This window comes from Cavenderia fasciculata (genome assembly GCF_000203815.1).
Source record: "Cavenderia fasciculata unplaced genomic scaffold Scf_ET2XIPL01COFD4-5, whole genome shotgun sequence".
Classification (NCBI taxonomy): domain Eukaryota; phylum Evosea; class Eumycetozoa; order Acytosteliales; family Cavenderiaceae; genus Cavenderia; species Cavenderia fasciculata.
The window spans coordinates 2,936,221-2,955,791 of record NW_004457695.1 but is presented as its reverse complement, the minus strand read 5'-3'; the positions used below and the strand labels follow the sequence as shown (position 1 = coordinate 2,955,791).

The 19,571-nt window shown below is 32.9% G+C and overlaps 10 protein-coding genes across 10 annotated transcripts; 6 read left to right on the top strand and 4 right to left on the bottom strand.

The window, feature by feature from the left end:
* Nucleotides 1-42: 42 nt before the first annotated feature.
* On the bottom strand, nt 43-1,165 carry DFA_08747 (uncharacterized protein; the record flags this gene model as incomplete). Its single annotated transcript, XM_004356179.1, has 3 exons — nt 43-762; nt 854-1,039; nt 1,124-1,165. 3 exons carry the CDS (start codon nt 1,163-1,165, stop codon nt 43-45), a joined length of 948 nt encoding a protein of 315 aa, XP_004356232.1.
* A 272-nt stretch (nt 1,166-1,437) lies between these two features.
* DFA_08746 (uncharacterized protein) lies at nt 1,438-2,322 on the bottom strand (the record flags this gene model as incomplete). The annotated part of the gene is made up of 2 exons (XM_004356178.1): nt 1,438-2,142; nt 2,215-2,322. 2 exons carry the CDS (start codon nt 2,320-2,322, stop codon nt 1,438-1,440), a joined length of 813 nt encoding a protein of 270 aa, XP_004356231.1.
* A 449-nt stretch (nt 2,323-2,771) lies between these two features.
* On the bottom strand, nt 2,772-4,006 carry DFA_08745 (uncharacterized protein; the record flags this gene model as incomplete). The annotated part of the gene is made up of 4 exons (XM_004356177.1): nt 2,772-3,363; nt 3,427-3,509; nt 3,611-3,805; nt 3,938-4,006. The coding sequence occupies 4 exons, from the start codon at nt 4,004-4,006 to the stop codon at nt 2,772-2,774; spliced, it is 939 nt and encodes a 312-aa protein (XP_004356230.1).
* Nucleotides 4,007-4,167: 161 nt separating this feature from the next.
* On the top strand, nt 4,168-5,373 carry DFA_08744 (uncharacterized protein; the record flags this gene model as incomplete). Its single annotated transcript, XM_004356176.1, has 1 exon — nt 4,168-5,373. The coding sequence occupies one exon, from the start codon at nt 4,168-4,170 to the stop codon at nt 5,371-5,373; it is 1,206 nt and encodes a 401-aa protein (XP_004356229.1).
* A 308-nt stretch (nt 5,374-5,681) lies between these two features.
* DFA_08743 (uncharacterized protein) lies at nt 5,682-7,345 on the top strand (the record flags this gene model as incomplete). The annotated part of the gene is made up of 2 exons (XM_004356175.1): nt 5,682-5,766; nt 5,847-7,345. 2 exons carry the CDS (start codon nt 5,682-5,684, stop codon nt 7,343-7,345), a joined length of 1,584 nt encoding a protein of 527 aa, XP_004356228.1.
* Nucleotides 7,346-7,890: 545 nt separating this feature from the next.
* Nucleotides 7,891-9,015, top strand: DFA_08742 (uncharacterized protein; the record flags this gene model as incomplete). Its single annotated transcript, XM_004356174.1, has 1 exon — nt 7,891-9,015. One exon carries the CDS (start codon nt 7,891-7,893, stop codon nt 9,013-9,015), a length of 1,125 nt encoding a protein of 374 aa, XP_004356227.1.
* A 93-nt stretch (nt 9,016-9,108) lies between these two features.
* On the top strand, nt 9,109-13,035 carry DFA_08741 (UbiA prenyltransferase family protein; the record flags this gene model as incomplete). The annotated part of the gene is made up of 7 exons (XM_004356173.1): nt 9,109-9,128; nt 9,927-9,959; nt 9,991-11,390; nt 11,458-11,489; nt 11,848-12,584; nt 12,660-12,837; nt 13,003-13,035. 7 exons carry the CDS (start codon nt 9,109-9,111, stop codon nt 13,033-13,035), a joined length of 2,433 nt encoding a protein of 810 aa, XP_004356226.1.
* A 257-nt stretch (nt 13,036-13,292) lies between these two features.
* Nucleotides 13,293-13,964, top strand: DFA_08740 (uncharacterized protein; the record flags this gene model as incomplete). The annotated part of the gene is made up of 2 exons (XM_004356172.1): nt 13,293-13,803; nt 13,900-13,964. The coding sequence occupies 2 exons, from the start codon at nt 13,293-13,295 to the stop codon at nt 13,962-13,964; spliced, it is 576 nt and encodes a 191-aa protein (XP_004356225.1).
* Nucleotides 13,965-14,070: 106 nt separating this feature from the next.
* Nucleotides 14,071-15,265, bottom strand: DFA_08739 (esterase; the record flags this gene model as incomplete). Its single annotated transcript, XM_004356171.1, has 3 exons — nt 14,071-14,665; nt 14,739-14,998; nt 15,077-15,265. The coding sequence occupies 3 exons, from the start codon at nt 15,263-15,265 to the stop codon at nt 14,071-14,073; spliced, it is 1,044 nt and encodes a 347-aa protein (XP_004356224.1).
* A 418-nt stretch (nt 15,266-15,683) lies between these two features.
* DFA_08738 (uncharacterized protein) lies at nt 15,684-19,541 on the top strand (the record flags this gene model as incomplete). The annotated part of the gene is made up of 9 exons (XM_004356170.1): nt 15,684-15,978; nt 16,062-16,633; nt 16,705-16,935; nt 17,000-17,081; nt 17,158-17,601; nt 17,666-17,884; nt 17,947-18,319; nt 18,405-19,039; nt 19,111-19,541. The coding sequence occupies 9 exons, from the start codon at nt 15,684-15,686 to the stop codon at nt 19,539-19,541; spliced, it is 3,282 nt and encodes a 1,093-aa protein (XP_004356223.1).
* Between the last annotated feature and the right edge of the window lie 30 nt (nt 19,542-19,571).

The window sequence follows — 19,571 nt, the reverse complement described above, 5'->3', positions numbered from 1 at the left end:
TCTTCTTCAATTGTGATTGTGAAATTTACTATTATTTATTATTTAATAGACTCCTGATATATCTGGATTGGAGGTAAATGGACCTTTGACCTCGGTCTTTGAAACAACTTGGTTGGTGTTAAGGTCTACGGTGGTCAAATAGTAATGGTTGTCAGACGAAAGGATTGGCAAGACAAAGTAATTGTCACTGAACCAGAGGTTGAGTGAGTTTTGGATACCGGTATCTTGGACTTGGTATGATAGAGTGGCAGAGGCTTGATCGGTATCTAAAAGGTACAATGACAAAGAGGTAGTGTCGATGATATTATAGGCAAGAGCATAGACTTGTTTGTTGGCGCAGAAAAGATAGGTATCAGAGTTGGGTGCAATACCAGTCACGTTTAACGTATCGTGTTGTTTTTGATCGGCAAATGAGTAACGAGATAGTTGGAATTTGCTAAAGTTGTCATCCGTGATATCCAAGACATAATAGCTGTCTACACCATCAAAACAACCATTTGGGGTGTTATGGAATCTATCTTGCATGCCAGATAGTTGAACAATATCGGTGGATGAATTGGCTAAATCATAGACAAAGATTCGAAGGCCACTCACTACAAAGTAGACTGCGTCACGACCGCTATCATACTGGTAAGAGGTATAGTACCATTGATAACTTGTCGCAATTGGACCTGCATACACTGGAGCATTTAATAATTCTCCAGCTGGTGAAATCGTGGCCACTCCAAGTGCACCTTTTTTATTCTCTACTAAAATGAGAAACTAATACAAGAAGGAGAGAAAAAAAAACAATAATAAATACATTTACAAAAAAAAAAAAAGATTATAAATATTTATATTTATAAATACATACATTATCATTATCATCAACACCCAAGAATCTATCAAACCACATACCATTTTGGAAAATAGGTAGTGTCGTAGAATTGACTGCTCCCGTTGCAATGTTGACAACTGTCATTACAAAGTTGGTGTCGGTAGAGTCAACCGTATAAGAGTAGATATTACTTGGTGGTGCAGCTGTTACATAGTAGATACTCTGAATAATTAGATGAGATGGATAATAGTATGGAGATCAATATATAACTTTATCTTTTTAAAATAAATGTGTCATTGTACTTACAAGTAATTGTAAAATGATAAAGAAAGATAATTTAATATTCATTTTTGTTTGTGTACAGATAATAATAAAAATAATTTTGTTTGTTCAATTTCAAACTTCCTTTAAATAGACGATAGTATCATGATCTGATGATTCTAAACAACCCGTGTGGAAGGATGACGTCAAATACCAAAAAATATCTTGATCCCATGGCCTTTGGGGGTTTGCAAAAATCTGATTCCTCCAAGACAAGATCATAATCAAGATCTTCCGCTTTCAGTATCATGTGATGATATCATGTGTCTTTATTTGTTTGTTTATTACTTTTAAAAAAATTAATAAACACCAGAGGCATCTGGACGAAGAGCAAAGGTTCCTTGTACTTGGGTCTTTGAGACTACTGTGTTGGTGTTGAGGTCGACGGTGGTCAAATAGTATTCGTTGTTGTCATTTTCAGAGAGGAATACAAAGTAGTTGTCAATGAACCAAAGGTTGAGTGAGTTTGGGAGACCAGTGTCTTGGTTGTATGACAGAGTGGCCGAAGAGTCATCGGTATCTAAAAGGTACAATGACATGTCGGAAGTCTTGTCGATATTGTAGGCTACGACATAAACCTCTTTGTTGGCACAGAAAAGGTAGGTGTAAGAGTCGGGTGCAATACCAGTCACGTTGGTGACACCGTGTTGTTCTTGGTCTTTGAGTGAATAGTGTGAAAAGAAGAATTGGCTATACGTGTTATCAGCGATTTGCATAAAGTAGTAATTATCTACACCATCGAAACAACCATTGGGAGTGTTGATCTGGTTTGGCATTGCGAGTGGGACAGTATCGGTGGATGAACTGTTAAACTCATATTCAAACAACCGAGGTCCACTGACTACAAGGTATACAGAATCACGATTACTGTCATACTGGTAAGAGGTATAGTACCATGTATAACTAGCAAAAATGGGACCGGCATACACTGGTGCGGTAACTAATTTTCCAGATGGTGTAATCGTAGCCACTCCAAGACCAACACTTTGTACTAAAATGAGAAACTATAGATAGATAGAATAGGAGGATTAGTAGGTGCGCAAAGCTAGAATCGATTGTGATTGATATATACATACATTATCATTGTCATCAACACCCAAAAATCTTTTAAATGATGTACCGGTTTGGAAAATAGGTAAGATGGTCGAGCCGATGGCTCCCGTTTTAAGGTCTACAACAGTCATATTAAATGTAGTGCGTGCTTGGTTAACCGTGTACATGTATAGATTGCTTGGTGGTGCTGCCCATACATTGTAGATACCCTAAATTGACAAGTAGTTAATACTTTATCTTTCAAAGTCGATATTTATTTCTTAAGGAGTACTCACCAAACATGCTACTAGTACAAATAAGAGTTTTGAATACATTTTCGTTATTTGATAAGAAGAAGAATATTATAAACTTGATCACCTCTTATGATCATTTATATGCGTTTCGTTTCATGATGTCAGATACTTACAATTCTCTCTTTCTCTAAAATGAAATATCTTGAATAACGACGACGACTATGGTCCGATTCCAGTTTCTTGATACTTTTTGATTGATATTTGTTTGGGAAATAAGTAACAAATATCCCAATATTAATATAATCATATTAATAGTAGCTACATTGGTAGTTTGTTTTTATTATTTATTAATAGACACCTGAAATATTGGGATTGGTATTAAATGTCCCTTGAACTTGGGAATGTGAAATAACTTGGTTGGTGTTGAGGTCGACGGTGGTCAAATAGTATTGGTTGGTCGATGATGATGATGACATGGAGAGATAGACAAAGTAGTTGTCACTAAACCAAACATAGCTTGAAAGACCGATAGCAAGTCCGGTATTTTGGTCACTGTATGATAGAGTGGCAGTGGCTTGATCGGTATCTAAAAGGTACAATGACATGTCGGTAGTCTGCGATAAATTGTAACCTAGTACATAGACTTGTTTGTTGGCGCTGAAAAGATAGGTTAAAGAGTTGGGTGCAATACCAGTGACATTCAACGTATCGTGTTGCTTTTGATCGGAAAAAGAGTAACTAGACAATAAAAATTGGCTAAACGTGTTGTCGGCTTGCATAAAGTAGTAGTTATCTACACCATCAAAACAACCAGTGGGGGAGGTCGTTGATTGTTGATCGGGTATTGTGAGTTGGATATCATCAGTGGATGAATTGGCAAAGTCATAGACATATAATTGAGGACCACTGCCTACTACAAGATAGACAGCATTACGATTACTGTCATATTGGTAAGAGGTAGGGAAGAACCATGGAGAATTGTCCGAAATGGGACCAACATACACTGGATCATTTAATAACTTTCCTGATTGTGAAATGGTTGCCAACGCATTCGCACCTTTATTATTCCCAATTAGAATAATTAACTAAAGATTGAGAGGACCAACCCAACCAGCCAACCAACCAGTCAATATTAAATATTAGCAAGACTTTTCTCGATAGATATATTTATATTATAAATACATACATTATCATTATTATCAACACCCAAGAATCTACCAAACCACATATTATTCTGCAAAATAGGTAGCGTGGTAGAGTTGACGACTCCACTTGTAATGTTGATAACCGTCATATTAAAGGTAGTGAATGTTTGTTGGTCAATCGTATACATGACTAGATTGCTTGGTGGTAGTGCTGCCGACACCACATTATAGATACTCTGAATAGATAGATAGATAGATAGATAGATAGATAGATAGATAGATAGATAGATAGATCAAAGTGGTTTGTATTAATACTACTTTATCTTTTCAAAGCGATATAGGTCTATAACTAGGTAGGTAGTACTCACCAAACAGCATGCTGCCAATAGTACTACAAATAAAAAGGGATATGATTGTTTAGAATTTGAATACATCATTTTCTTTCTTTCGTTCTTTGTAAGGAAGAATAAATGAAACCTCTCGCCGAATCACTCCGGGATTGGAGGCGAGACAAACTTCAAAAATTGTTTATCGTGAAAAAAGAATAGCCTTCTTAAGCTTCTTAAATTAATTTGTTTACATATATATTTTAATATTAATGGGTGATTACAACAACAACAACAACAACACTATTATTAATAGTGTAATCAAAGGAGTAGCACGAACTTCAATATATGTAGCTGCTACAAGAGCTATATCAACAAACAAGTTTATTCGTCAATCACGCGTTGATGATGATGATGATGATGCTGATCATCACAAACAACAACAACAACAACAAGTATTGTCAAACTACTTTGTTGATCATTTCTATGTAGATGATTTAGATGATTCATTCCTCGACAAGAATGTAACAGTGTATGATCCATACGCATACTTTTTCTCAACTCATCCACAATCGGTTGAATTGTTGATCAATAATCTGTTAACAGTTGCAACTGCTGAAGAAGAAGAAGAAGACAACAACAAAAGCCTAAACGAGTCAATAAGAGAAACAGTAACAAACTATAACCCTCTACATTCATGGAGACATTTGATGAGTACCAATGCAATGCTACGTGGTGCAAAGAGAACTAAACTAATTGATCAATTGGTGTTGGATAATGTAGTCAATAATAATCAAAATAATCAAAATAATCAAAATAATAATAATGAAAAGATTAAACAAGTTGTGGTATTGGCCAGTGGATTAGATACGAGACATTTAAGATTACCATTTGATAGTGATACAAAGGTATTTGAAATAGATTTGGAACAAGTCATTGCTTACAAACGACTTATACTCGATCAGGTAACATCTCACTATATTACAAAACCTATTAGTCAATCGACCAACACCTTGTTGGCAGCTGATCTATTAGATTCTAAACATTGGACATCACTCCTAGAGTCCAATGGATTCAATCGATCCATTCCAACCTTTTGGCTAGCCGAAGGACTAGTCATGTATTTTACAGAACAACAAGTTCATCAACTACTCTCAACCATTTCTGATTTATCATCCCCTCATTCACAATTATTATTACATACACTTCATCCAAAAGTTGAAGAAAGATTAGATAATACAGATATAAATAATCATAATCAAGATAATAATCAAAATAATAATAATAATAATATAATCAACAAGAATGAATTTAAATATAGTACAACAGATCCTGAAAGTTTAATTATGAAATATGCTAAATCATTTCAACCAATCAAAACCTACAACTATCAAGATATCGATCAAATGTTTATTGGCCAAGTATCTCAAGACACACCTCTTGAAACTAGTCAATTTACTCTTTCAATAAAAAAGTAAGAGTAGGAAAAAGACAACTATAGTAGTTTGATCAATCGTCTGTTCCCCAGGGATAATTAGATTATCTAATTGAATCATCGGGCGAGAACCAAAGCTCGGAATCCGTGGTTGTCCCCCAATTTAGGGAATGTTAAAAAAACAAAAAAGTAGAAAAGAATTAATATCTTTGCTTTAATTCACAAGAATCAATAAATACGGCTAGAGTACTCTGATGATGATTCATTCATACTTTTTTGTATTTGTTAAAGAGATAGAGAGAGAGAAAGAGAGAGAGAGGAGAGATAATAAGATAAAGAAGTAGTAAAGACATGTCAGCACCATTTGAAATTAGCAATGGATTAAGTATTAGATTAAAATCAAAAAAGGGATATCTAGCAGTTATTAATGGTCAATGTAATTATCGTCATCATCATGATACATATATTTAGATCAATCTTATTAATAAATACTTTTATTTTACTTCCTATTATTAGTGGCAAGTAATGGTAGTGCAAATAAAACATCAGAATGGATAGTTACCAATGTTGGTGGATCGATTTATACTTTAAAGAATGGAGATGATCAATATTTGGGTATTAGTGCACAGTTGGAATCGATTTGTGATGCCGATACAGAGAGTACTGCTAGATTAGAGTTTGTTTGGTTGCCAAGTGGTCGGTTATGCATGATGTCTGACTCGTTTAGAAACCAAAAGAATCGTACGGGGAATGTCGGTCCACACGTCGGAGTCGATCCAAAGGGTGATATGATTGGTAATGCAGGTCGTGGTGAATGGGGTCAATTCGAAGCTGTAAAGAGTGAATCGACTGTTTCTGCCGCTGCTGCTGCAGTAAAGAAACCTGCTGCTGCTGCTGCACCTGCAAAAGGTGCATCTAATCAACTTGGTCAATCAGCTGTATTGTCGGCACCAGGTAGCTCGGCATTACAATTATTAGCCAACTTTACCAAACACCGTGAAATGTTTGGTACTGGTAACTATGTAATTGAACAAAAACCAACTAAAAAGGTGAAAGCTTGCTTGACAGTCGACTTGAAGCTACCCAACCTAAAAGTCACGAGATGGAGTATCGTCGCACCCGCTCCACCCTCACCTTTGCAAACACAAAACATTACAGGTGCATCACTCAAGGTGTATGATGTGACTGGCACCAAGTTGCTGAGTGGCGGAGACATGATCCAGGGTACCAACGGTCACTACATGTTTAGATGTTTGGCACGCGGTGCTCCACACCAAGTCCAAATCAAATACGAGATTGAAGCTCAATTGTACAGCATTGCACTCAAGCAAGCTGGACCAGGTGACTTTGTACCCATGACTATCCCACTGTCTGGCGAGCAACGTGCATACCATCTCAAACCAACCACACTCATGAACTTTAACGACACAGGGTTTGGTCAATGGGTACACTCTAACCAATTACATCCAATGCTCATGTCGGACGGTTCAGTCGAGTCTGCACTATGCTATGCGTACCGTGTATTCCTCTTTATCAAGATACACTTTTCCTATGTCTTTGCTAAAGATGTCAAAGGCACTAGAAAGGCGTCCGAGACTATTGGCTACCGCTTCACTGATTGCGGTGGTTTCTCTATTCTCTTTGGTGCCATTTTAAGAATGCACGGTATTCCAAGCAGATTGTTGTTTGGTCGTTGGGCAAATACACCAAAAGAAGGTCAAAACGTTCACGTTGTTGGAGAGTTTTATGCCGACGGTGTTGGATGGATCCCATTCGACTCTGCTTCTTCCATTACAGGTGACAATCAAGAACCATACACCAAATTCTTTGGCAAGGGTAATGGTAACCTTATCGCCATGCATTTGGATCATAATATCGCTGGTATCGATACTGTTATTGACGGATCCAAACAAATCGAATTCTGTCAAGGAATTGCTTTCTGGGCAGATGGTGAAGGTAATTTTAATAATCAATCTCTTGATCAAAAATGGGTTGTTAATCCAATTGAAAATTAATCAAAAGAACATAAATAAATATTTAAAAAGTCTGTACAAATACAAAAATACAAAAGAAAAAGATAAAGATAAAGAAGATATCATGATGATAAATATTTATCACTGTTCTCTTCCTTCTATTTCGGGTCATAAAAGATTCCTATTTAATTGGTACACATTGTTTAACGACAATATCTTTATCGCATACAACAGAAATATCGATTTTAATGAAAATCACACGTGGAGAAAACAAATAAATATTACCTTTTTTGAGGAGAGATGGGGGTAAAACAAATAATAAACAAATGTATATACACAGGTATCCCAATACTATTATTATCTCTATTATATTTTGGGGTTTGAAACTCGGTTATCTCATCAATAGTGTATCGAATACTGGAAACGTTTTTATTTGCGTTTATATTAAAAATATATTTATCTCTTCTCTCTCTCTCTCTATTGAGGTTTCTTCAAGTTTGCCAGTAAAAACACAACTACATATACAAATTCATTTTAATATTTATTATATACAAACTAAAATTAAATAATTAAAGAAGAATTCTAGAATGGAATCAAAAGAAGAAGATATACCAAAAATGGAAAATCCTAAAATAGAGGTGTCTGCAACAGCAATATTGGTGTGTGCAGCAAGAGCTGTAGCAACCAACAAGTTTATTCGTAAAGCATTGGAAAGAAATGACCATTCCATGATACAAGATGAAATTGTCAAGAGATACTATACTCCCAAGTTGGATGATTCAACGGTTCATGAAAACTTGGCCTACTATGACCCATACTCGTTTATCATCTTGGATTGTGAAGGTTCAACAAGAACATTGGAAAACTTTGTCGAGCACCAAACTGTCCCACCTGTTAAACAAGACCTATCACATCTATCGTTTCAAGAACAACTGATACTTTGGAAAGAGGTGGTTGCTGCATTTGGCATTCAAACTGTATTGAGACGAACCAAACTAATCGATTCTCTCATCACCAACCATGTCATCAACGGAGACATTGAACAAATTGTGGTTTTTGGAGCTGGTATGGATATGCGTGCACATAGAATGAAGCTAGCAGCATCTGTAACAGTCTATGAATTGGATATGCCCAAAGTAATTGAATTGAAAAAGAATGAAGTAGATCATGCATCCAAAGTAATCGAACCAATTAGTCAATCGACTATCAAGTACATTGGTATTGACTTGAGCACTAAAAAGTGGATCGATAATCTTTTGGAACTTGGGTTTGATGCCAATAAACCAACGTTTTGGATTATGGAAGGTTTGTTGATGTATTTGAAGCCATCGGCCGTGGACGATGTATTCCAAGGTATCTCCCAATTGTCGTGTCGTGGTAGTGCCTTGGTTGCACATATTTGCAAGATGCTAAACATGCCATTTGGCACTCGATCATTCAACAACCTACTGAACCTGATACACTCTTCCTCGTCTGATCCAACCAAACTTATTGCCAAAAACGCACCCTATTTCACTTCGGTTTGTCATTACACCTTCCAAGATATCGGTACACTATTCAGTGCAGAAGACGTCGAAGACAACAAAGCAAAGCCCTCCCCAACACCAAAAAATGTCGTCAACAACATCGAAACCACCGAGCAACAGCCCATTGAAGATGACTTTAGTTGGTACGCTTTTGCCCAACAATTCCAACATCGTCAACAATCTTAATGATGATGTGATTTAATTTGAACGAAACGAAATTGAATGATTAAATAAAATAAATCTATCTCTTTCTCTCTCTTTCTTTCAAATAAATATTAAATGTCGGCGTGTAATAATACGTACGTACGCGTGCAGTTCGTTACCCCTCATCATCATCATCATCCGTCACAATGATCAAACTGCCCATCACCACCTCTTCCACATAGAGAAGCACTTTTCTTCTTTCTTAGGATGGGTATGTGCACGTTCATACCAGTATTCAATCAATAATCGATAGGTAGATAACATGCGATATATCTTCTTGTTCTTTTTCTATTTTTTTTTTTCTCTTTTCTTTTTTTTGAACTTGTGGATGAGGGAACGAGACCTATCTTGATATCTATCTTTGTTTGTTCTTCTTTTCTATGATTCAAAATAACAATCATCATCTCCCTTGATCTGTTAAATCTGCGTGCGAATACAAAATAAATCTTTTTTTTTTTTTGTTTTCAGTGAGACTTGACTCTTCATTCTTTCACCAAATTGAGTTTGCATTATTAAAACAACAAACAACAAACAACCAACAACTTAAGGAGATATATATCAGATAGCATAACATAGAGTAATAATAATAATAATAATAATATAATAGTATTGTTATTATTATTATACAAACAACAACACAAACAATTCATTCAAGATTCGTTCGTGCATTCATTCTATATCCCCCTTAGTAGAATCACCTGATAGTAGTAGTATACATACAACTTTCATCTTCTAATGCCTAGTAACAAGTAAAAGGGTTATTATTATATTAAAAGAAAGGAAGGAAAGAGAAAAGAAAAGAAAGCAAAAGATTAGAGAGAGAGAGATAGGAGAAAGAGAGAGTGAGAGAGAATCGCATCATCTTTATCTTCTTCTTCTCCTTTTTTTTTTAGTAATAACAGCAACCTACAACCAACCCAACCACTGTGTGTTGTCGAGTAGAGTATCGATATAGAGATCGAATACTGCCTACTCTTTTTTCAAAGTTTCAAGAATAACGCTCATTAAAAATAATAATAACAACAGCAACAACAACAACAACAGGGAGGTCGTCGTTTCGCAAAGAGAAGAAGGAGACCAAGTTGTCGTAGTCGTTGAAGAGGAACAAGATCAATTAACAACAACATCAACAGCAGCAGTCGAACAACAACTTCAGCAACAGGTTATCGAGGAAGAGGAAGAAGGAGGAGAAGAAGAAGGGACATCGGTTGCCTACGATCTAATAGATGAGAAAATGATATCAACCAAACTCAAGACTTTAATTAATGTGGCAAAGAAACTGCCAGTCTGGACGCCGTCGGCTGCTGCCATATCACCTATTTCAACATTAGATATATCACTCAACAACACTGCTACTGGCACTACTTCAGCTGCTACTGCTGCTGCTGTTCCATTCAATCCATCACCAGAACTCATTCAAGAACTAAAGAATGCATTTAGCGAGGTCAACATTGAAGATTTATGTCTAGGGGAGAGAGACTTGCCTCTTAGTAAATCGTTGATGTCTCGAATCAACCAACAGTTGTATCGGTCTTCGTTTGGCTATCCTGTCTCTTACTTTCCACTATTTGAAGATCGTAGGTTTACATTGGCCATATTTGCAATGCCTCAGGGGTCGACCATTCCCCTTCACAGTCATCCAGATATGAGAGTCTTGAGTAAGATTCTCTATGGATCAATTGCTTCAGATAATTATGAATTATTGGATGAACCACAATTACAACCTCAACCTCTACAACAACAACATCAAAATCAACAACCTCAACCTTTACAACAACAACATCAATCTCAACAACAAAATGGGATAAATAATGGAAATAGAAAAAATAATAATAGTACTAGTAGTAGTAATGGTCATAGTAATAATGGTAGTAATAATAATAATAGTTTAAATGGCCTAAGTAATAATATATTAAACGCAAAATATACGGGTCAAACCATCATGACATCGGAAAATACAAAATCATCACTTTCATCAAAGAGTATTGTTCATCAATTTACTTCACATAGTAACCATAGTGCAGTTTTGGAACTATTGTTTCCTCCCTATGGTGATAAATTAAATGGTAGACATTGTTCTTATTATAAAATTAAAAATCAACAACAACAACAACCAAATGGTAATAGTCATATACATAATCAAAATAATCAAAATAATAATAATAATAGTAATAATAGTAATGGTAATAATAATAATAATAATAATAATAATAATAATAATAGTATAATTCAATTAAAAGAATATGACCCAAAAGATTTTTATTGTATTGAAGAAAGGGACGATCCAAAAGTTTTAATAGACCTATTTCAATCACTTCACCACTTTTACTCTGACAATAATAATAATAAAGTCAATAGTTAATATATTTATTTTTATAGGTAATATAAATGTTTTAAACATTCAACCTCTTTTTTAATTGTTAGTGTTGTTGTCAGATCATCCACATTGTTTATTTGTAAATTTAAACATAAGATGACCCAGTTAACTTTCAAGATCTACTCTAGTAGGTTGACCAGCCAGTTTTCTTTTCACCCACATTGTTATACAAATGTAATTAAATCTTTTTCCCAAACATTTTGGGGAACATTTTTGTATCTATTAAATATAAAATTAACTTTTGTAGTTATGAAGTCACCATGTTTATATTGTCGCCACGAAAATATATATTTATATTTTTAATCTTTTTTTATTCTTGAATTAGAATCCTTCTATAAAAAGAATGAATCAATGAATGAAACCAATATAACTTTATATTTTAATTTTCTACTATTCCCCAAATGTCTTTGACTGCACGCCCAAGATTAAAGTCAAAGGATTCAAACCCCAATGATGATACTATGTCTAAAGTTACAGTCACAAAATCACCAACATTGTATTCATACTTTAAGGCTGTACGACCATGGTCACTAAGTATATCATTGTCTTCATCAATTTTAGGACCAGCCATAGCTTACCGTGAAACTGGTCATTTCAATGTATGGGTATTCCTTTTTGTCACTGGTTTCTCCATGACTTTACAAATCATTTGTAATCTATTCAACAGTTTCAATGATTATATAAAACAAGTGGACAAGCATGACCATTCTCATGACAGAACCATGTTTGACTATGGACTGACAATCAATCACATTATTGGTCTCATTGGTTTTTTCATTCTAGTATCAGCCTTTTCAATGATTGGTATCATTTTTGGTATTCGTGATACAGTCTTTTTAAGAAACTATATTTTCCCATTGGCCATTGGATATTATTTTTTTGCCATTTATTATACTTCTGATCCATTCAAGTTCAAGTATAATGCTCTTGGAGATGCTACTATTTTTTTTTCATATATTTTGGGAATGACTCCTCTTTCATTTGTTACTCAGGCACTCTACTTTGATTGGATTGTTTGCTACTATTCAATTCCATCAGCTCTTTTATTTACTGCAGTTGTCCACATTAATAATAGTCGTGATTCAATTACCGATGGAGAGTCTGGTGTCAAAACATTGGCCAATTTTATAGGGCCAGAGAATAGTTTCTTTTTACTTGTTGCTTTTTATTGCATGTACGTAGCTCGATATATTTTAATTATTCCCTCAACTATATAGACTAAAAATATTTTTTCTTATCATTTTTTTAGGGCATGTATTATTTTGTCAGTGATTGCCATTGAATTGGATTCATTGTTGGTTCTATTACCTTTAATTACATTACCAAAGGGATACTTTATTTGCAAGAAACTATTTCAAAAAAGATGGCAATCTTTGGATTCTGAAGGGGCCGATTTAGGATTTCTATTTTCCATGATACAAAGTCTTGTATTTTTTGTAATCAGCCATCTAGATGTATTTTATAGTTGATGGTACACAAAAAAAAGAGATTCAATACTTACAAGTAACAGATCTTTACAAATAAAAAAAAAAGAGATAGAATAATTAAAGATAATAGTAATAGAAAAATGTACATATAATGATGATGTCTAGAAGTGGTGTTCAACCAGTCAGGCTGAATCATAAAATTAATTAATAAAAAAAAGTTTGTGTACATCAACCTATAATTTTAATTTAACACATAAAATATGACTTTAGTGATGGTTATGAATGAACCCCCACTACTACTACTAAATTATTCATATTTTAAATAAAAAAGAAACCTTCTTCTTCTTCCTCTACTTCTTCACCTTTTTATTATATTTTGAATAATTATTATAATAATAATCATCATCATCATCATCAACAAAGATAGTTAGTCTTACTTATATATATTCATTGCAATGTCGACTTTACAAAGAGTATCATCAACTATTGAAAGATTAACTAAAAGTAAAGTTATCTTTATAGTTTTATTCTTGGTTACAATATATACATTTATATTGCTGCAAGAGAATGTAGTGGGACGTATGGGTGGCAACCCAGCATTGGATAGTTTCTTTGGGTATGGTCCTGAAAAGGGACACAAGGTAATGTCTCAGATGACCTATGCTGAAAAGGAGACATACCTAGGTCTCTATACAAAAGGTTATGACATTGTTATTCCATTTTTATTGACCTATCTACCATGTGCACTCATTTCGTTTACAATGCCATCGAGTATACTCAATACAGTGCCACTACTCTACATGTTGGGAGACTATGCAGAGAATATCACACACTACTTTATCATTCTCGATTATATGGGTACCTATACCAATGCCAAACATCCACTCGATTCAATGCCATCACCCAACACAATCATGTTGTTACGAGCTGGTGGATTCTTTGCGCTATTTAAATATGTTTTCTTTGGTATGAAATAGAATGACCTATTATAATTATATATTACTATTATTGAGTTTACAATATTGTATTTCTTTCACATAACAGGTACAAGTATATTATTAGTATTATTTGGTTTAATTAAAAAGTTGTTCTTGGTGGAAAGAGAACATCATGGTCACCGAGATTAGTATCTCTCTCTCTCTTACAGTTTATTTGGATTCAAATAAATTAATCATAATTTTTGTTTATTATTATTATTTATTATTATTATTTAGTATTAATTATTTATTATTATTACCAATCCATTGTTTGTTGAATGATTGGGAATGCAACTTTAGCCATATAGGTGTGACCAAGTTGATTTGGGTGTCCTGCACAACCAGTACTTTCTGGTGTAAGGAGACCTTGGAGATTGATAAAAGTAGATCCTGTTTGTGTGGCTATATCCTTTACATATTGACAACAAGGATTACTTATCATAGGTCCACATGCCAAAAAGAATGTTGGATTGTTTGTGTATTTTGATTTTAAAAGTTGGATAAATGCAAGGTATCCTTGGGTAAAGATGGATTGGGGTGGTGCTGGTTGCGTAGAATAATCATTGGTTCCAAGATTGATTACCACTGCATCTGGTTGGAATCCCTCGTACGTCCAAATAGTAGATGCATTATTTGCAACTGTGAAATTGTAATAGTATGGGAATGGATATTGAGACGTTGTATTCTTGTCACCAACATTTCTAACCATCCCTTTACCTGACCAACTCTCAACATACAACTCTGCTCCCAATGCCCTAGAAATTAAACCTTCATACGTTACATAACTATCCTCAGTCTCTGGAGTAAAACTGCATGGTCCAAGACCCAATATACCATATCCACATGTTATACTAAAAAAAAAAAGTACAAAGTATCAGCTGATATTAGTTAAAGTAAGTCTTTCTTTCTTTCATTCATTCTTACCTGTCACCAATAAATTCAATCTTTCTAGAAGAAGGTTGTAAAGGAGTAAATTGAGCAGTTGAATCGACTTCTAGGCCATAAAAGCTTACTATTCCCATAGCAGCTTCAGTTCTCTTGGATATTGAAACATTGTAAGAGGATTGTGGATCTAAATCATCGAGTAATGTGATCACTTGGATATTTGTTGAATTGATAGTGATTGGTATATCCAAAAGTTGATCATTTACAACAACATTGAATAAATTTGGATTAACAGTATTCTAAACCAAAACAAAAGAAGAAGAAGAGGAAGAGTTAATAAAAATTGCATCAATTGATTCAATTGTGTTGTAACTTACAGAAGTAGAAAAGGAAGCTTTAATAGATAAAGTACCAGTAACAATAAAGTTGATTGTTACAAATGACCAATCAAAAACGTAGACATTTGAGTCTTGTTTATCAACACGTCCAGTATAATATAGATTCTGATCATCTGGATAAACTATAGTCGTACTACTAGTTGATATCGATTGACAATGAACTACCATCACCACAGTTGTTAATATTAACAAAAGAATAGGTATCCTTTTCATCACCATCTTCTTCTTCTTTGTATTTGTTTAAAAGTGATGTGAGGTGAGGGTATTCTTGTAGTCATTATACAATGATCGTTGTTGGCAACCAACCAAACAAATCCCCGACAAAAAAATATCTTCTCCGACTGATATCATATCATAATGAAGATAAAGATATTATATATGTATTATATAAATGTATGTATATATGTATGTTAGGTAGGTAGTATGGTATATGTGTGTTTTAATATTTGATGAATGTGATGATCTTGAAAAGTTTGTATTGTTTGGCGCCAAAATTTCGTGGAAGAGGATGGCATTTGTCTTTTAGCACTGCATCTTGCAAAGGTTGTCATTGTTAGATTAAAGTAACAAAGAGAAGAGATAGAATATGGATACAATCCTCAAGACACTAGAGACTAGTGTTAGAGGAGGTTCAACAGGTAAAGAAGCAAGAGATGCATTCAACCAATTACTTGGTTTATTAAAGGAACACGTAGAGAATGATACCATATCACAATCGTTCAAGTTGACACCTCAAACCATTACGACTTATATCAAGATCTACCAATACTACATATCATCATCAAACAACAATCAACCAAGTAGTGATAATCTAGCAATCAGTTCTTTACGTTGTCTAGGTTACTTTATTTATAGTAAATTTATTGTTGGTCATTTATTAGGTAACTAAAAATAATATAAATATATATATATATTAATATACCAAATAAGAAGAAGGAAGACTAAATTTCTATATTATTTTAAGAAAATCAAATAAAAGATATATCAATATTATTAGAGAATACAATATCAACTACCAAGAATAAGAATATATGTAATTTTGCAGTTTGGTGTTTAACGTCACAAGCATTTCCAAATGGTCCAATTAGTACAAAGTTGGCAAAGACCTATTGTAATATACTAGAGACTGTACCATTTGGATCACCAACCATTGAGCGAGAGGTTTTATTGTCATTCACTCACATCTATGCTCAAAACCCACAAATATTCCTTCCCATGGCTCATAAATGGATTCCATTGCTCTTTGACAAGATGTTGGCCAACTCTAGCACCTCTGGCGATGTTGGCAAACTGTCAGAAGAGATGATCAAGCGATTGATATTGCCTGCTCCACCACACGAGTTGTTTGCACCAGAAGTATACAAAGAGTTGACACAAGGACTCATACAAGAAATAGATGTATTTATTAGCAAGTTGACAAGTTTAAATGATAAAAATGAACTTCATTGTGCAACGATCTGGGGTTATTTTATCTATTTTCTTGGTGAAGAATTATTTAGTAATAGTATTATAAACAAAATTTTAAAATTACCTGAAGTATGTAAAACAATAAAACTATACAAAAATATTAATACTAATTATTATTTCTCTATTTTTTTTTTTTTTAGAAATGGTTTGTATGTTTGGAAAATCCAGAATTGAGATGTCAAACATTTATATCTTGGAGATATTTAATTGATGCTCTTAGACAAAAATCATTGGTCATTCCAAAAAGATTAAATTTAATTGCAACTCCTCTATCCCTTGGTTTAAAAAGAGAAACAAATTCAAATGTTAAATTAAATTGTTTTATCACTTGGTTATATTTATTAAATGCTCTTGGTGGTGATTTACCAAATGTAAGTAGACTTAAAAGTAATAATAATAATAATACTATTTATTAACCCAATATTATTTCTATAGACATTTCATATTGTAGCTTCACCAATTATAACATTTTTAATTGAAGATAATGATTTTGGTTTGGATTGTTTAAATTTATTATGTATGAAAGAAATACAAAATGATCGACTACTATGAATATTTATTTATTTATTGATTTATTTATTTTTATTTTTTAGCAATAATATTATTAAAAGAATCAAAAATGAGGGAAACTATATTTAAATCATATCAAATTGCTATTGAACCATTTCAAGATTCATTTATTTCAAGTCAATGGATTAATCAAAATTTTGGACTTTTACAAAAGGTTTTATTGACATCACTTGAAAAGACCAAAGATGTATTGATTGAGATTTGGCAAGGACTTTTGGATCGAGTATCAGAAATATGTAACAAGGAATCCTCAGACAATGGCAACATTCAACAATTAATTCAAAACATTTTAAAAACATTTGAAGGAATTGCAAATAGAATCATCATGGAAGAACAATGTCAAAATAGTTTAAATATTCAATATTTACAAACTGTATTACAATTTTTAATTAGATCAATTCCAAGATCTATTTTATTTTCCATTGATTATTCACAAAAATCAAAACAAAAACAACTTACTCCTTTTGGTATGCAAAACATATAAAAAAAGAAAATTAAATTAAATAATATATTAATTCTTTCTTTATTTAGATTTTATAATGTCAAATTTATTAGATATTGGTATAAATGTAAAGGATAAAGAATTAAAAACTACAATCAAAACTATTTTAAATGATTCTATACAGTTTTCATGTTCAAATTCCCCAGATTTACTTTTAAAAATTGTATCTGCTTTGGATATTATTAATATTGAAGAAAATAATCAAATTGATTCAATTGATTTCATTTTACAATTTTGGATTTTAAATGGTAAAACAAAAAAAAATAATATATATGTTTCATTTATTAATTCTTTTTTATTTTTTCTTTAGCAACGATAATATTTAATAGTTTTGAAAAGAGTCAATTCATGTCATCACATATGATAAATCAAAAAAGTTTAACATCATTGAGAATGGTATTGGTATATCCATTTAAAATGTTGGATTCTTTAAAAGTTTCAAGTGAAACAATACTAGATTTAAAGAAATGTTGGAAGAATCTATTTGAATCATTTTATAGAGTATTTTCAATCAAAACATCTTTAATTGTTTGTTTGGATCAAATCATTGAAAATATCTCTACTACTAGATGGCAATTAAATCTAGACTTTTGTTTAGATACAATAGTTTCCGTTTTACAATTGATGGATTTTAATTCAACAACTACAACAAAAAACAAATCATCTGATGATATTTTTACAAAGTCAGTGTAGACAAACAGATAATAACTCGACTCTTTTTATCATTTTCTAATATACCTTTCTCTCTCTCTCTCTCTCTCTCTATAGATATAGTGATACATTTAGATTTTTAAATACCATTTTAATTGAATTAAATTGGGTAAATTATGAATTGAATCAAAGTATTGGAGGTAATGTGAAATCAATCATTACCATTTTAAATCAAATCTTTGAGAAAAAAGTAAATGGACAATCCAAACAATTATTTGGTTTGTTGGAAATATTTAATCCATCATTCAACCTGTACATGAAGTCACCTCCAAAAGATATTAGTAAAGAGGCAAAATCATCGATCGCATTGGTAAAGAATGCATTCAACAAACTGTGGAGCGATATTCTAAACTCTGCCACAACTATTGTAAAAAACGAAGGTTACAATGATGACCTACTGGCCAAATTCAACGATCTACTTGTTAATGCCTTTCAATCTCGACAACAATCAATTATGGATTCAACATTAAGTTTTTGGAACCAAACATTTGGACAAAGTCCAAATTATAAATTGAACTATACTCCTACTCTTCATTCTATTTTAAATGGATTAAAGGAAAAAGTCGACATTAAAATACCACTCTCATCTAGTGATTTTAATCACAATCAACAACAAAAACCAGATATTAATGCTACTTTGGAAAGTTTAGATACTTGTACTTTTCAAGATAAATCAAATCTTCCAATTACTAGTATGTTAAAAACAAAAAAATATATAATAATAATAATAATTTTATTCTCTAACAATTTAATATTTGTCTAGATAATTTTGTAAAGAATCAAAAACCAAATGTACAAAATGATCAAAAAGTAACGAAAAGAAAGAAGATGGATGGTGGTCGACCATCAATTGTTACATCGACATCACCAATTAAAAATGATGATCATGATACAACTATTCCAGAAATTGATATAGACCTACCACCTGTAAAGAGCTCTTTATCAACTTCAACTCCACCAGGTTCCTCAAAAACTGCACCCGCTTCACCAGATGATGAGATGATGGTCATTCAAAACAGAGTTGCACAAGCCAACAGTAGCAATATGGATATCAAATCCCTATTATTGAATATTACAAGATTAAATTTTGAAGAATACTCTACAAACTCGTTGCTCGAATTCCAAGGTCTCGCTTTATTAATTTCAAACGAAATCAATGGTACTCTTTTACAAAGAAATGATAAATTAAAATAATAATAAAACAAAATTAATTTTTATTATCAA